This window comes from Monodon monoceros, unplaced genomic scaffold (genome assembly GCF_005190385.1).
Source record: "Monodon monoceros isolate NGI ecotype Baffin Bay Population unplaced genomic scaffold, NGI_Narwhal_1 Super_Scaffold_19, whole genome shotgun sequence".
NCBI lineage: Eukaryota > Metazoa > Chordata > Mammalia > Artiodactyla > Monodontidae > Monodon > Monodon monoceros.
In genome coordinates, this window is record NW_021703775.1 from 77,222,619 (window position 1) to 77,239,828 (window position 17,210).

Here is a 17,210-nt window from a genome sequence, read left to right on the forward strand (position 1 = left end):
CTACTGCTGCTTTGTGCAGTACTTTTATCCTATACTCTAGTAATTTTCCTTTGTTTTGCTTTTATATCACAGGTATGTTTCTATGTGAAATAAGGAATTGACCTACTGTGTTATAATTGAGGGCAAGAAGTGGTTATATAGGTGGAAGTGTGGCAGGTTTATTTCTGGAGCAGTGTACTTACTTAGTGTCTTTCTTATTCCATTCAGTTGGTTGGCTGGCAAAGAGTATTCATGGCGTTTGTTGGTGTCTGCTTTTAAATGTCTTTATCTTTTCAGTAGTACATACACAAGTGCTGGATAATTGGCTCAGGACTCCCATGTAGTATGAACTATTCCCATGTGTGTAATCTATATTAAGCTCACACTGCATGCCCAACGCTGTGTTCCACCTTTCATGAATACAGAGGATTGAAAGGCCACTTGGTCAGCTGGTCTAGCCCTAAACCCCGCCCTGAGCACCTTATGTGTGCCACGGCCTCTGAGCGAGTCTTGAGATGAGAAGGTGATTATGGCTGTCTGACCTCAGTGAACTCACCACTTACCATAAATCCATGAGAGACAGTTACGTAAAGGTGGATTAGAGGAGCTGCAGGTGAGAGGACTGGAAACCCTCGCCAGACAGACCACATGTTCAGACTGTGACCGAAGCCAAAGAGCTGGCTGCAGAGCCCCATTTTGGCCTGATCTTCGGTTTCATTACCTAAAAGCTTAAAGTAGTCCTCTTGAAGGGAAGTTCTAGTGCAGTCTGTATTTTTCCTGTTTTCCCCGATAGTAAATTACTTTGAACCAAAAATTAAAAGTCCCAAATCCTGAACTGTCTTTGAGAGAGGTAAGTCCCAAATCCCGAACTGTCTTTGAGAGAGGTAAGTCCCCAATCCTGAACTGTCTTTGAGAGAGGTAAGTCCCAAATCCTGAGCTGTCTTTGAGAGAGGTAAGTCCCAAATCCTGAACTGTCTTTGAGAGAGGTAAGGCAGGAGAAAACCAGTAAATTCCATCCTGGCCTTTATATCTGGCAGTCACTGTTTCCTACTTCAGATACTGAAGTCACTGTAAGAAACCCCACCTAAGATTTCTGTGACTAAAGCGTGCAGAGAGAGGAAGTAGAACACTGAAAGATGAGGGTTGGAAGTAAAGGTGTGTCCATCTTGGTTTCTTGTGTATTCCCAACGGAAAGTATGAGTGTTTTATTTTCAGGTCTTATATTTTGCCCATCCTTTCATCGACCCAGCATTGATTGACTGCCAGCTGTGAAGGACGTAGAGCCTGGTGTTATAGTGTGAAGAATGATGAAACCTGATTCCTGCCCTTTTCTACCCTTTACACCAATTTCCGTTTCTTCCTTTCATCTTATGTCAACCCACCATCGCTGCCCTTTAGCTCTTGGTCTTGTTCCTGTCACCGTTTTCCTGTCAAACTGTTCTTTCCTTTGAAGATGTCCCTTGGAGGTCTCCTGCCTCACCCTAGGCCTTGGCCTCAGATTCCTGGTTGTTGGAATACTCACCCACCCCGTGACGTGGTTCCTGACACCTGTTGCCGTTCCCTTTCTGGGCCCAGTAGTGTAAGGCAGCTGCTGGTCAGGGTCATTGCTTCGGGAAGCAGCATTAAAGCCTAGGGCAAACAGAAGCCAGCAAGGCTCACGTGGCCCAGTGGTGATGCCTCAACACATGATTTCTAACTTCTCAGCTGCTCCACAGAGAAACATGTGCCCTCTGATAGCGTTAAGATGGCACACGGCTAGGTCACAAGCCAGCTAATTCTCCAGAGACTTCTTGGCAACTCTGTGGAAAGTATTTGGTTGTTAGTCTGAAGGGTGAGATGAAGAGTGTAAAATGCAATCAAACATCATTGTCTCTTCCTTTTTGTGGCATTTGCATCTTTTTCCAAGCATCTGTCTGAGAAGTCTTTCCAAAATGGAGGTCTGGTCATCCTCCCTTGAGTCTACAATCCTTCAGTGATTTCCTGTTGCCCTAGCAGGTGGTCTGGCCTCTGTCTGTTTCTGCGACTTCATGTTCCTTCACTCCAGCCGTACCAAGCTGCTTAAATTTCTCAGCCAGCCCGCGTGTTCTCTCTTCTTTGCATTCAGTATGTTGTACTCTTTTGCCTATAATGTTTCCCCAGCATTTCTTTGCTTAGCGCTTGGTTCAGGTCTTACCTCACCAAGGCATGGTTCCTACCACCTGCCACCATTCTGTCGTGCTCCCACGCTGTGTTGGGTGCTCCTCTATGCACGTTTTTACTGCCCTTTACTTACCTCATAACGTTTATACTCTACTACTTTGAATTTATCTACTTCCATCTCACTAGAAAATGAGCTATTTGAGACCAGTGTCTGTGTTGTATTTATTGTTTTCCTCATTGCTTAGAGCAGGACCTGACATATCAAGGGTAGTAAACAAATGTTCCCTGGGTGGATTACTGAAAATTAATAATTCTTCAGTACATATGAAATAATTGAATTATGTGTGTGTTTATCAAATATTTGTCAGATGACTACTTATGCCAGGGAGTATTCTAGATCCTGGGGAGAGAGTCGTGAGCAAAGTATATGTAAAAACCGTTGCCCTTTTCAGATTTACATTCCACTGAGGAAGGAGCACCATAAACAAAATAAGTAAATAAAATGTATACTTTATTAGATTGTGATAAGAGCTTTGAAAACAGGAGGAAAGTTAAGGACTGTGTGTGTAGAATATGATTTAAACAGGCTCAGGAAAGACCTCAATTGAGTAACGAAAAGGACGAGCATAGCACCAGAAAGATGGAGGGGAAGAACGTTCCAGATCGAGGGGTGGAATCTGTAACAGATGAATTGAGGTATCCCTGTCCCATCATATGTGCTGTGTTTTTTCACAAAATATTTAAGAAAGTATTAAAATGTCACGCTATAAAATTCAAGGCTCGGAAGCATTGCCTGACTGCAGAGGAAAAGCATAGAAATAGAGTCTATGACCAGACTTCACTGTGACCGGATGGGGTCTCTTCTCTCTGGCTGGGAAGGTGTCAGGATGGGTGTGACAGTAGCAGGCTTAGTGGGGGCTTGTGAACGAGAGTTGTCAGGGGTCAGTAGGAAGGTCAGACTAACCCTGGGAAGGCATTGGCTGTCTTAGTACCTTTCACGTTCCTTCCCGCTTGATCTGTCGAGCAGTCTCATGTTGCAGAAAGTAAGACACAGAGAAATGCGGTTACTTGCTCAGGGTTGCTCTGGGAGAAGGTGACACCTGTCACTTAGAGCTCCTGACCCCAGTCTTTACCTGCCTTTTACTTGGATGTGCTGCCGCCCTAGCTTTGTGTCGGAAGCAGTGTGTCACTGTGTTTCGGACCTGAGTGATCTCTGGCCCACAGTTCCTAACGGGTCATTCCCAGGAGGATGTTTTCACGTGCTCTGCGATGGCTACCGGCTAAAGTCTCTCCTCCTGTGTATGACAGGGAAGTCCCTCAGAGGACTGGCGGCTGTTCCTCACCCCGGCAGCCATGATCCTGACACTAGCTCGTTTGAGGTCTATGCTCCAGCTGTTCAGAATGTATATTTCTCTTAATTTAACATCCATTCCCACACCTCTGCGCCTGTGCAGATGTAATTCTCCTGCCTGAAATACCTCCTTCTTCTTCCCACTATCAATAGGTAAGTCGGAGCTCAAAAGAGCCTCCTGTGTGAAGTCTTCTCTGCTGCCTCAGCAGATACCGGCCTGAAATAATTTTTTTTTCATTTATATCTTACCTTTGTAATTATCGTGAATGCATCCTTTTTTAAAGTTGTAGTATAGTTAATTTCCGTCTCTCACGGCTCTCCTCCAGACACCCACTGGAGTGGTTCTTTTAGGCTATGGTAGCTGATGCACGTCTGTCCTCTCGCCTCGTGGTAATCTTGTTGAGGGCAGGAATCCCATCGTCGCTGAATCCCCAGGGCTTCACCCACTGCAGTTACTCAGTGACTGTTTATTGGCATGTGAATAAGTTGAGGAATCATTCCAGCTGCTGTGATTCGGACAACCTTCAGTTTTACAGTTTCGAGCCCTGACCCCTCATGGATGGGCACGTTAGCTGGATGTTTTAAGTATGTTTGCGTTGTCCATTGACTACCTAATGACTCATTTTTTGAGTCTTTTCAGCATCTCCCCCTGTATAAAACGGCACTGCTGGGTTTGGAATTAGATATGACAAACTCCTGACGAATCATCCTGGAAACTGAAACCAAAGTGGTTTCAATTTGTTGTCCACACATAATAACACTCTGTGAAGCTTAGCTTCCACTTGATTGTCAGTTCAGCTTGTTTCTATTTTCACATTTTCTCTTCCCACCCCCTGTAGTTCTGAGCTGCTAGAATGATAGGTAGATTACTAGGTTTGAATAAAAGTACTGATATAATTTGTGGTGTTATTTCTGATAAAAAGCATGTGCATCTTGACGGGAAGCACATCCCGAGTCTGCCACACCCGGCAGCAAACCTGGATGAGCTTTGAAGCAGCCCACTGGGCGTTCGTGTTTCTTTTTAGAGACCTGTAATGATGATTGGCAAATGGTCACTCGCAGAGAATTTTCTCTTCTAGTATTTGTCCTAATTAACTCTTTATGTTAATGCACACATCACAAAAACCTCAAATGATGAAAATAGGATAAAACAAAAAGTATTTCCCTTTTGTCTACTTCCAGAAATAGTTTATGGATATGTGTATTTATATAATAACTTTTTATGCAAATATGAGTAAACTATACACATTTTTCTGTACCTTGATTCTTTTCATTTATATCTTACCTTCGTAATTATTGTAAATGCATCTTTTTTTAAAGATTGAAGTACAGTTAATTTACAGTGTTGTGTTAGTTTCTGGTGTACACAACGTGATTCGGTTATACATACATACGTACGCATACATAAATATTCTTGTTCATATTCTTTTCCATCATAGGTTATTACAAGATACTGAATATAGTTCCCTGTGCTATACAGTAGGACGTTGTTGTTTATCATTTTATATATAGTAGTTTGTTTCTGCTAATCCCAAACTCCTAGTTTATCCCTCCCCATGTAAATGCATCTTGAATTGTGATTTCTCTATCATTCTTTTTAAAAAGTTTCAGAAAATAAAATCAGTTAAAAATGGAAACGTGTCTTTTAGTTTTATATGCTAGAGAAGCAAACCCAGCAGGGGATGAAATTCAAAACTTTATGGTAAACTATTTCTAAAATGTGTTTTCTTAAGCTACTAATTGAATATGCCAAGTAGAAAATTATTTCAAGCAAATAACAAACCTAGAGGGGAAACATACCACCTGTTCAAAACTTTCCAAACAATATTACCAAGAAATGGAGACTATTAAGCCTGAATGGTTTTATTACCTCTTCTAGTAAGTAGTAGATGAAGTTATCCAGCATTTTGGTGTCATAAATATTTATGTGCATTTTGTTTTTACAGGGACTTGACCATATTCTTTAAAGAAATCGCATTTTTTTCACCCCATAGAAGAACTGCATTGCCAAATTTGGGGGGAAAAATTAGAGTAATTTAACACTCTACACTTTTTTTTTTTTTTTTTGCGGTACACGGGCCTCTCACTGTTGCGGCCTCTCCCGTTGCGGAGCACAGGCTCCAGACGCGCAGGCTCAGCGGCCATGGCTCACGGGCCCAGCCGTTCCGCGGCATGTGGGATCTTCCTGGACCGGGGCACGAACCGGTGTCCCCTGAATCGGCAGGTGGACTCTCAACCACTGCGCCACCAGGGAAGCCCAACTCTCTACACTTTTTAAATTTTTGATGCCTTTTTATGTTTTCAGTTTTTGCAGTATCTTTTTGTTTTTTAATTTTATTTATTTTATCTATTTATCTCTCTATCTATCTATTTAGTTATTTATGTGTTGGGTCTTCATTTCTGTGTGAGGGCTTTCTCTAGTAGCGGCAAGCAGGGGCCACTCTTCATCGCGGTGCGCGGGTCTCTCACTATCGCGGCCTCTCGTTGCGGAGCACAGGCTCCAGACGTGCAGGCTCAGTAATTGTGGCTCATGGGCCTAGTCGCTCCGCGGCATGTGGGATCTTCCCAGACCAGGGCTCGAACCCGTGTCCCCTGCATTGGCAGGTAGACTCTCAACCACTGCGCCACCAGGGAAGCCCCAGAATATGGGAGATTCTGAAGCTACCCATAAAGTCCTTCAAAAGTTTCTTAGAGGCCGGGAGCTTTCATACCCATGGATCATATCATTGAAATTAGGTGGGAAACAGAGGAAGAGAGGTTTGAATATACTCTGCACACAGAAATTCATGACTTCAGGTGTGAGGCTGGGTGTGGCGCATTGAGGGAGCCCCGCTGGCAGGATAGGGAGGAAGGGCTGATGGAGTGGGGTGCCCACGAGGCCAGAGGCTGGGGGTTGGACTCACTTCCTCGCTGCCGGACCCCAGCTCAGGATGCCTTCCATGCAGGTTGGCATCTGTACAACAGCAACAGCAGTCTCCTGTGCCCATCACTGGGTGGGTATGAGGGTCAAATGAAAATCATGTGAAAGTGCTTTAGAAACTTTAATGCAGTACACTTGTGCCGTGAATGAATGAATGTATGAAATGAAGTGTTGGGCTGAGTAGAGGATGCTTTGGGAATATTTTTAGAGAAATTGTGATAAGCTCAGGGGAAGAATTACTATTAAAATTTAAGTCATACATTGGAAGTAATCATGACCAGTAAAGTTCCTGAAGGAAGGGGTAGAAACTAGTAGTGATGATGGTAAGATGAGAAATTTGCATGGAAAGCCGGAACTTACAACATGTCCATCCATCTACTCTCATTCAGTCTCTGTGAAGAGTCTATCAGAGGGAAATTGCCTTAATTTTAATAATGGAAAACCTGACGCTCAGGAAGGAAGAACCAGCAATCCAGGTTCTTTGATGCCAATTCCTATGTTTTTTCCTCATAGCTAATGCTCTTTGTTTTGGGAAGATTTTGAAAGAATTAGTATTATGTTTTACCAATAAATAAGTATTGAAAATATTCCTACACATTTAACAAATGTTTGATCCATAACCTTGAAGACCTATCATCAAGGAATTAATAGAATGCCCCTTTTCACCACCTTATTAGGATGGAAATTTAAAAGGAGGTATATTTATATCAAGAGGTTGAACAGAAAATGATATTCTAAATTCTTTCTGTTCTAAATCTCTCTCCGTTATTCTTAGAGAAGACAGAATGCTTGGAAACACAGCTCAAACCAGGATCTCCAGTTGAACACCTACCATGGTGTGTCCTCTCTGACCATTTGTATTTACACATGTGTGTATATGTGTAAAAGGGATGAGAGGGAGAATGTGTGTGTTAAAAGAATAGGTCAGTCCTGATGTAATATAGAATGACAGCATTAAGGCCATCATTGAAAGTTGATCATCTGTAACAGGACTCAAATGCCAGATCTCATGTACATTTGGTGGGAGCTGTGTGTACATTGATCTTGTCAAGATTCTTATAATTTTAAGAGATACCCCCCCTGCACAACAAATATAAAAGGCTGGTTCTTGGGCGACATTATGCCTGGGAGTCATATCCTGCCTTGCCACCTACCCTGAATGGCCTTAGTCAAGCTACTCACCTCCTTACCCATCTTAAAGAGGATGGTACTAGTAGACTCTGGTCCCCCAAGATTGTTAGTATTAAATGAGATTCAGTTCATGTATATTTAGCACTATGTCCGTTCCATACCGAAGACTGAAATATTAGGTATTTGTTCTTAAATATTTCTTAGAAAAGTGAACACATTTGATGCACAGAGAATGTGAAGTAAAAATTATTCAGAGGGGCTAGACAATTTCTACTTAGTAAAGGAGAAGGTATGAAAGTTGTTTAAACTGTGTAGGGACCTACTGGTTATAATTTGTTGGTCTGAAATTGTATTTTTAACAAAGAAATCTGTTCTGATGTTTAGTGGAGGCATCAATGAGATGAGATGTAGAACTTCCCCAGTTCCACACCTGGAGGGATTTACAAGGTTTTATTTTATTTTCATGATTGAATTCTTATATATTCATAGGATTTTAGCCTTAGAAAGGTGATCATCTTGTGATACTCCTTTGTTCTACATCTGAAGAAACTGAGCCCCAGAAGAGTCAGGGGTGTCCATTGCTCCCTCTAAGGAGTTTCCAGCATTCTTGTTTGTGTTTCTATAATGGTTCTTATATTCAGGTGCCTCCTGTGATTTATTTATGTGTACATCTTTGACAATCACTAGTTTTAGTTTCTTGGGAGTAAGCGCTGGGCCCAATTTGCTTTCATATAATAAGAGAGTAAAAGACATTTTAAAATATTTTGTTTGTGCCTCCCAACAAACCACGAGGATGGTGTGCTTGTTGACTCTCTTATAGATGAGGAAACAGAGACATGATGTAACTTGCCCCAAATTGCATCTCTGCTAAATGAAGGATCTGGAATATAAACTAGTATTACTAACTTAAAAGCTACAACTGCTGTTCAGTGTGTCTCCGTTTTACTCCACACCTGACTTGTTCAAGAAACTCTAATGTGCTCTAGGAAAGACAAATCCACTAAGTACCCATGGTCTCTGCCTGCTGGAAGCTGTGTTTTAATACTTATAAGAGAAGGCAATGTAAAGTGTGCGATAGAGGTGCAAGTAAAGTGTAACTGGTGTATACCTTTGAGTAAATTCCATAATCCCTTTCATTTTCGGAGCACCTGCTAAAGGCCAGGTCTTGGTTTGTGTATTTTGTGTGTGTGCGTGTGTGTGTGTGTGTGTGTGTGTGTGTGTATGGTCTCTTAGGCTTTGTGAAGCCATGCAAGCTATATATATTGCCATTTTATAGATGAGACAATCAGATTTGTAGTTGTTAAGTAACTTGCACAAGGTCAGCTAGTAACTTCTCTGTGTCCACGCTTATTACAGTCTGCCATGCCATTTTCTTCATTCGCAAAAGGAGAGAATAGGTGTTTTTTGCCACATATGAAAATGAAGGTTGTATGTGGAGACTTGAAGCTCTCTATGAGATAAAGAAAAGCCAATGTAAATATCAGTATTTATGCTCATTATTGCTATGTGCTGCCATTTTGGAGATTAACCCTCTACCTGGTTTGGGGATTTGTTTCATAAATGGTATTTGAATACAAAGAGAATAGAAATGAGATCACATATATAGTCTACTCTCCCAATACAGGGACCAAGTCCTTGAGATGCCAGAAAGCAAACAGTAAAAACATGAATGTGGAGCAATAGCTGTGAGAAACCCTTGGGCAAGGGGAGGTGGTCAATTGCATGCGTGGGGGTGGGAGTCACACTTAGAGATCGACGGCCTGGCTGTAGCCTCTCCCTCAAAGCGCTTTGGGCAACTGGAGGCTGAGGACTTTCACCTGAAACCACAGGGTCAGAGTGTATATGGAAAGAAGCCTTCCTCACAGTTTTGATGAACGTGGGTTTGCTGGTGGAGTGCAAAACCAACCCAAAGAGTTCCCTGAAAGAACACCTACAGAAGAGCTCTCCTGCTGCCCTGAAACCCTGATCATTGGATATTTGCACCTGCTCTCTCCCTAGGCAGGCAAGTGCTAACTGGATGAGGTGTGAGAAGAGCAGGCAACAACAGAGCACACCAGGGTGCAGAGCAGGTGTAGACAGGCTGGCTGGTCCCCAGCAGCATCCCTATACCAGACAGCTTCAGAGGGGGCTTTGCCCCGATGGGCGGTTCAGGGTGGTGCCTCAGGGCTTCAGTCCGTAAGTAGGAGGGGGTTGGCTGAGGCATGGGGTCTCCTTCGCCTATATCCATTTCCAGAAGTACCAGCCATATGCAGCCTATTCCCAAATCACTTCTAACTGCAGTTAGATCAGCTTTATTCACTCCATCTTCCCATCAGGTCTTAGGCATCCAGGCTTAGCACATACTCTCCCTTTTACTAGAATTTGTCTCCCTATTTTTTTGCTGGCCTTTTTACTTCTGATACCTGAGCAGTTAGCCTAGAAATTAACTCTTCCAAGAAGACCTCCTTGATATGTGCCCAAGTCCCACTCCTCTGTATTCCCATAGCACCCTGTGCTTACTTGTATCACACTATTTTATAATTGTTTGCTTGATTGTCTCTCCTCATAGACTGAATTCTTGGAGGAAAGGGTCACATCTTAGTACATCACCTGGTACATAATAGGTGCACAAAAAATACTTGAATGAATGAATGACAGGTGGTCTTATAGCCGCTTACTTCAGAGCATTAGTTTTCAAATGTCTTTTGACTTGAGACACGTATCTGGTTTTTGAGAGTAAGACTCAGTGTCTGCCTAGGTGTAGGGGAAAAATTGAGTAAGGTTGACTTTTTCTTAAATCCACCTGTTGGGATCCAAGAAGATTTCTTTAATTGGTTTTTATCGGTACTCCCAGATTGTTCCTTAATAGGGTCAAGAGAGAATGTCAGGCTAGGTTAGGTAATATGGACTCGACATTGACAAATCTCGTGTGTAGCTCAGAATAATGGCTTACACATTAGAAATGCTGATGGCTTATGGTAATTAGATGTGTTTCTGAGAACCAAAGGTAGATTTCTGGAGTTTTCTTCCTAATTTGCTGGTATTAGAATATGCGCCATATTTTCCCAGAAATTGGGAGGGATTGAGTTCATGTTGTTCACATATTAGGTAACTCCAGAATCATGGCTGCATTGCTGTTGCTTTGTGGACACCCGGACCAACTTTAATATAAATAATTGTGGTTGGTTAACCACTTATTTTCCTTTCCTGTCAGCCGTTCAGTTCTGGGTTTTGTTCTGTTGGAATAATTGTATTGCTGTTAAAGAAGCTGCTAGATTTAAGGAACAATATCCCATTGAGCCCCAAATTGAGCAGAGTAAAAATTGGTTGCATACTTTCTTATGAAACTAGAAAAATTTATGATTTCAGGAACAGGGATGGGGCTTTTTCCCCTCACTTATCCCTGGAGAAAACATTCTTCTACTTAGCTACTTAGGCATTTCTCGTGGAATCATTGAACTGCAGCTCTTTGTTATTGAGAACACTTAGATGGTCCAAAGAAAATTTATCTAGGGGCAATGATGATAAAAATTACTTCCAGGGTGAATTATTATAAATGATCAGATAGTTGGGGAAGAGATCTGGTATAGGATGATGGTAGTTGAAAAAGCAAGCATACATTATTCTTTAAGTGGGTGGTGATTTTTAAGGTGGAAGAGCAGAGCAGGAGTCCAGAAACCCGCTCCTAGAGTCAGTTCTGTGTCCCGTCTTTGTGGTCTGCAAAACGTACCGCCTCTGCAGTTGCCTCCTCAGGGTGGTTGTCAGCCTGGAATAAATGGCAGCGGTGTGAAGGGTCAAACAGGTGCCCGGCAGACATGATCTTCTTCCCACTTTACTCTTTTTTTTTTTTTTTTTTTTAATTAGTCTTTTTGTTACTCATAGGCCGATCCCAAAGAGCTAATCAAGATGGTCACCAGGCATGTGACTCGATACGGACAGGAAGCCTGGCCCGAGGAGCTCGCTGCACTGACCAAGCAGTTACAGTACTACAACGAGCGCCTCCTGGACTTCACTCAGGCTCAGATCCTCCAGGGCCTGCGGAAGGGTGTGGATGTGCAACGGTTTACTGCAGATGACCAGTACAAACGGGAAACCATCCTCGGTCTGGCAGAGTAAGGAATACCCTGGTCTCGTAAACGGATGGATTTAGAACGTACAAGAACAAGTTGAGTTACCAGGACTATTAGTCACAGTCCTGTGAAGATTCCCATTCATGGTTGCTATAAAAAGGACTTTCCCCTACTTCTTCCTGTCCTGTGAGGGATGTGTGTGTCTTCCCAAATGGGTTAGTGATGCAGATGGTATTTTGAGCCTGCAGATTTAAGTAGTAAGGATGGGAATTATTTAAAAAGCTTCCCATGATTTTGATAATCCAATACCAGTACCATGTTAGAGGTGATAGAGTGTGATCAGGGGTGAAAAGTGTCAAGCTTACTATAGAAATTTAAAAACAAGATTCTCTTTTATTCCTGGCTAGAGTCTCACTTTGCTACTACATGGCCGTTTAATTTCCTCAGTATGTTAAAAGTTAGGTACCGTTGACTTAGTACAAGAGGAGGGACTGAGTGTTATTGGTCCAGGACACCTTTATCTGTCCTGGGTTTCTAGAGAAAGAAGAGCTAACCACTTGAGCACTTTCTTGTTTGAGGCCTGTAGCAGCTGCCATTCTTTCCTTTGTCCCTTACCACTCTCAAGAGAAAAGCAAGCCCTTGTCTGAGATGGTGGTACGGTTGGGAAGGTCCCTTTCTAGGTATGGAATTCCCCTTGGTTTTTATACTCGTCTTCATTTTTTGTTTTAGATCAGATGAGTTCAGATCAAATGAGAATTACATGTCAAATGGTGGGAAAGTGAAAAAAAAAAGTTTTTTAAAGTGTGTTCACCCACAGTGGTTATTAAGTTAGAGGTATGTTTTGTTTTTAACACCCCAATTTGTGGCGTGCTTATCATGGGCCAGGAACTGTGTTAGGTGCTCTGTAAACTTTATTTTATAAACATCTTTTAACCCTTAAAGATAACCGTATGACATAAAATGTTGTTATCCCCATCTTACAGCTAAAGAACGTGAGGCTCATTGATATAAAGTAAGTGGCCCAAGTTTACATAGGTGGTAAAGATCACAACTGTGACTTTAACCTTGATCTGCCACATGCCAAAAGCATCACATCTTCACACCATGTGCCCTCCCCACACTGCTGGATTGAATTCTCAAGGAAGCATTGGTATGCAGTTCAGTCTAGGCTTCCAGCCCTTGAAACGAGGTTAAATTGTGGTTACGTTTAACGATTATTTCTCTCTCCTGATAAGTTACCTTAAAATAACAAAGATAGGCTTGGTTATGGTAGTGGTATATGCTATTTTTCATCATTATTCTTAAATCTTAAAGAAAGTGGCAAAGTAACCTTGGTACTCTGTAATAGTTTTATATTAGCCTGGGCTTCTTTCCTACTAGAAGACACCCCAGATTCTCTTTAGAGTGAGGCGGGGAACAGAGAGATCAAAGCGAGAGAGTAGGAACAACCTATAGCAGAATTAAGTTAAGAAGAGAAATAATAGAATTTTTTTTTCTCTTCCCCTCTGTTCTCCTGGAGGTTCATAATTTCACAGGGTCATTTAATATCCAATTTGAAAGTGACCAAAGAGATCATTTAATCCAACCTCCTTACTTTTGGAAGAGGAATCTGAGAACCACAGAGCTTTAAAGCATTGTTCAAGGTCACACAGCCAGGAGTTGAGCCTGGGCTTCCTATTTCCAAGTCCAGTGGGCTTTTTCTTTGGGCATTTGGTAATCCTTGGTGCCATGCTCATGGTTTCTTAGAAGAGAGGTTACTATGCAGAACAAAAGTTGTTAAGGCACGCCTTACATCATCAGTTACATTTGGCTTGGTCTTTGTCTTTTCTTTTTAAGTATCCAGCTGGTATATGCTATTTGAAGTATGTCCTGAGGACAAACATATGCTTTTGATAAATATATAATAGAATCTTCTCCACAATCTGCTGGTTAGAAAAATATACAGCAGTCTTTAGATGGCTTGTTTAAAATGTCTCAAAGTGTCTGTGGGTTTTCTGAGTTAGCAGTTCTGATTTGGAGATGGCATTTTAGCGTCTCACATACAAGGATCCTCGAAGGACCTGCTTCCTTCTGTTTTGCAGCTCCACCTTCAAACGTGACCATTCTTTATTTTCTTCCTAACTGTATGTCCCTTTAGTGGCAGTTGTTTTCTGTGAGTGCATTATAGTTGTCCTTTGTCGTCTCTGTATCTTAGTTATTACATTCTCAGTGGTTAGGGTGACTTTGAGGAGAGCAGAGTATAGTTTGGTTAGTTCCCACTTTTATCAGATAATAAAGATGTGAATACTTACTGAGCATGTACCTGGTGTCAGGCACTGTGCCAGACTCCCACAATAGGAAGAGTGAGCTGCTAATGGTGCCTGTTCTCCAGGAATTCTCATCTATCGCGTGGATATTGGTATTCAATGAGTACTTTAAGAAAAAAATTTTTTAATTAATTTATTTTTGGCTGCGGTGGGTCTTCGTTGCTTCACACGGGCTTTCTCTAGTTGTGGCGAGTGGGGGCTACTCTTCGTTGCGGTGTGAGGGCCTCTCATTGCAGTGGCTTCTCTTGTTGCGAGCACAGGCTCTAGGCATGCGGGCTTCAGTAGTTGTGGCACGTGGGCTCAGTAGTTGTGGCTCGCGGGCTCTAGAGCACGGGCTCAGTAGTTGTGGCTCGCGGGCTCTAGAGCATGGGCTCAGTAGTTGTGGCTCGCGGGCTCTAGAGCACCGGCTTAGTAGTTGTGGCGCACGGGCTTAGTTGCTCCGTGGCACGTGGGATCTTCCTTGGCCAGGACTCAGAACCTGTGTCCCCTGCATTAGCAGGTGGATTGTTAACCACTGTGTCACCAGGGAAGCCCAAGAAATAATTTTTGACAGTTACCTAATAATCCAGGCATTGACAGACTTAACCCAGTCCTTGGCCTCTTTTTTTATAGTCTATGAGCATAGAATGTTTTTTACATTTTTAAAGCTTTGTGGAAAAACAAGAATAAAAAGCAATAGAAAGAAGAATATGCTACAGAGACTGTACGGTGGTAAAGCCTAAAAGATTTACTATCGAGCTCTGCACAGAAAACATTTGCCAACTCCAGACTGATCAAATGTATAAATGTCCTGGTTTCCTTAGCTGGGGTAAGTACAGTCTTAGCAGTATTACTTAATGATAACAGGTATTTCATTCCCGTTTCTGTGGTTTTGTCCACCATTCTTCCAACCAAGAATTCCATCCTTATATTTCCTCTACTTCTGGGAAATAGGGGTCTTGCAGTAGTCTTACCAAAATGGCCTTTATGTAGGTGCTCTGGACCAGAATTCCTTATATGCGTAGAGATTCTCAAATCTGATGATACCATTCCCTGGTTTAAACTTTCCACTGACTCTCCATTGCCTACAGGATAAGATACAGGTCCTTCAGCTTGCCTGTATGGTCATGGTTGTGACACCACGCCCCCTTCTGCTTCCTCTGTCAGAAGCTCATCTGTCTCTTCTCCCTCTTTACAGCCTCTACTTATTTAATCCTTGTTTACTCTCAGATCTTCAGCTCAGATTGGTCACTCTCTCGTCTCCATCCTCACAGTATTTTGTAGCATTTCTTTTAGCACTCCCCACATTCTGTTTGATTCCTGGTTCACATTTCACATCCTCCATTAGACTGTAAGTTCCTCAAGAAATACCTTATTTGTTTTTATGCCCTCAGCAGCTAACATAGTAGCTGGCCCAATGGAGAAAACAAAAATTTGTTGAGTGACTAACTGTGCTTTCTCAAATATCTATCTGTAGGGTAGGGATCCCTTTCCTTTCTACTGCTTTTTGACTGTAGGCTCTGGTATCTAGATCAGAATTTTTTGATCTCAGTACATTTTGGACTGGGTCATTCTTTGTTCTGGGAAGGCTGTTCTGAGCATTGTAGGATGGTCGGCAGCCTCGCTGACCTCTACCTGCTAGATGCCAGCAGCTCTCTCCTTTTCCTCACCCACTGTGACAATCAAAAATGTCTCCAGACACTGTCAAATGTCCCCTGGGGGACAGAATCACCCTCAGTTGAGGTCCACTGATCTAGACAATTCCTTGGTTAATTGCAATGCACCACAGAGATAAAAAGAGCATTAAAATTCCTTCGGTGTACTTTTCCTGACTTACTGTGAAATGTCTTATTAAGGACTGTGCTGGCTGCACCCCTGTCAGCTGGAGAGCGGTCCTAACGAGCGTCTTCTTTGCTGATTAAGGTCATGTGTTTCTCTCCTCCCCCTTCCCTCTGGCTGATGGACGTTCATGAAGGACGCTTGAGGAGAACGTCTACAGCATTGCTCTTTCTCTGGCCCAGCGCTACAGTGTCTCCTGTTGGGAAGTTTTCATGACCCATTTGGAGTTCCTGTTCACCGACAGTGGGTAAGCACACAACTCTTTTTTTTTTTTTTTTTTTTTTTGTGGTACGTGGGCCTCTCACTGCTGTGGCCTCTCCTGTTGCGGAGCACAGGCTCCGGACGCGCAGGCTCAGCGACCATGGCTCATGGGCCCAGCCGCTCCACGGCATGTGGGATCTTCCGGGACCGGGGCACGAACCCGCGTCCCCTGCATCTGCAGGCGGGCTCTCAACCACTGCGCCACCAGGGAAGCCCATGCACACAACTCTTATGCAAGTTTATTTCCGTGTCTTTCTTTTCAGAGTCTATTTTAAAGGAATCTTGAAGTCATACTGTTCAATTTCACTTTTCCTTTTGAGCTGTAGTAGACCAGTGTCTTTGTATAGTCTCTCTTCATATGTCTCTGACATACCAATAAACTAACTGTAGTCTTAGTTTTTGTTTTTCAGTAATAATAGTCCTGAGTTTGAGATTTTAATTCATTCATTTATTTGAAGATATTTATTGACAATCTCTTGTGTACTAGGAGCAGTGTTAGGTGCTAGGGTTACAATAGTCAGTAAATTTCAGCTGTTTTGGAACTCATAGTCTACGGTGGGAGACAGATTATAATTGAATAATGACATAAGCAAATGTGAAATTAAAACTGTTATAGGCACTGTGTAAGAGAGCCCAAATAGGGGATTTGGCATAGTTAGGGAAGGCTTTCCTAAAGAAATAACTCTTGAGCTGAGACCTAAATAGTGACTCAAAATTAAGTACACTACAAGGAGATGGGAAGCATTTTCTAGGGAGGCAAAGCAGTTGAGTGCAAAAGCCCTTTGACAGGATGGAACATGATGTCTTTGAGCCTAACAGGTGGGTAGTATGGTGACGCCCTGAGAGTCAGTGGAGCACGGGGTGATATGGGGCTGCTGAGAACCTGGAAACCAGACCTTGCAGCCAGACCGTACAAGCCCTATCCAGGGCTGTGGGCTCTTTCCTAAGAGTAATAGGAAGGTATTTAAAGATTCCGGTAAAAGAGAGTGAGGTAATATGATCAGATTTGCATTTTGATAAGATCACTATGGCGACAATGTTGAGGAAAGATTTTAGGGAGGCCAGCATAGACATATATGGACCAGTTCGGGAGCTATGGTAGTAATAGACTGCAGGACAGGTGACCATAGCCTGGAGGAGGGCTTTGAAAGTACAGGAGAGGTGAGAATAGGTTTCAGAGATACCTGGAAGGTGAAATAAATGGTAATAAATAAATTGATTAATAAGAATAAACTAGCTATGAAGGTGAGTGAAAG

General features: G+C 42.5%; 1 protein-coding gene across 5 annotated transcripts in view; it reads left to right on the forward strand.

The window, feature by feature from the left end:
* NBAS (neuroblastoma amplified sequence) overlaps positions 1–17,210 on the forward strand; it is a 339,068-nt gene that overhangs the window by 208,556 nt on the left and 113,302 nt on the right. For all 5 annotated transcript variants that reach the window (XM_029231716.1, XM_029231717.1, XM_029231719.1 and 2 more), the window contains 2 exons: positions 11,382–11,611; positions 15,830–15,940. In XM_029231716.1, the coding sequence (XP_029087549.1) occupies positions 11,382–11,611; positions 15,830–15,940 (341 nt within the window). The remainder of the gene's footprint in view (positions 1–11,381; positions 11,612–15,829; positions 15,941–17,210) is intronic.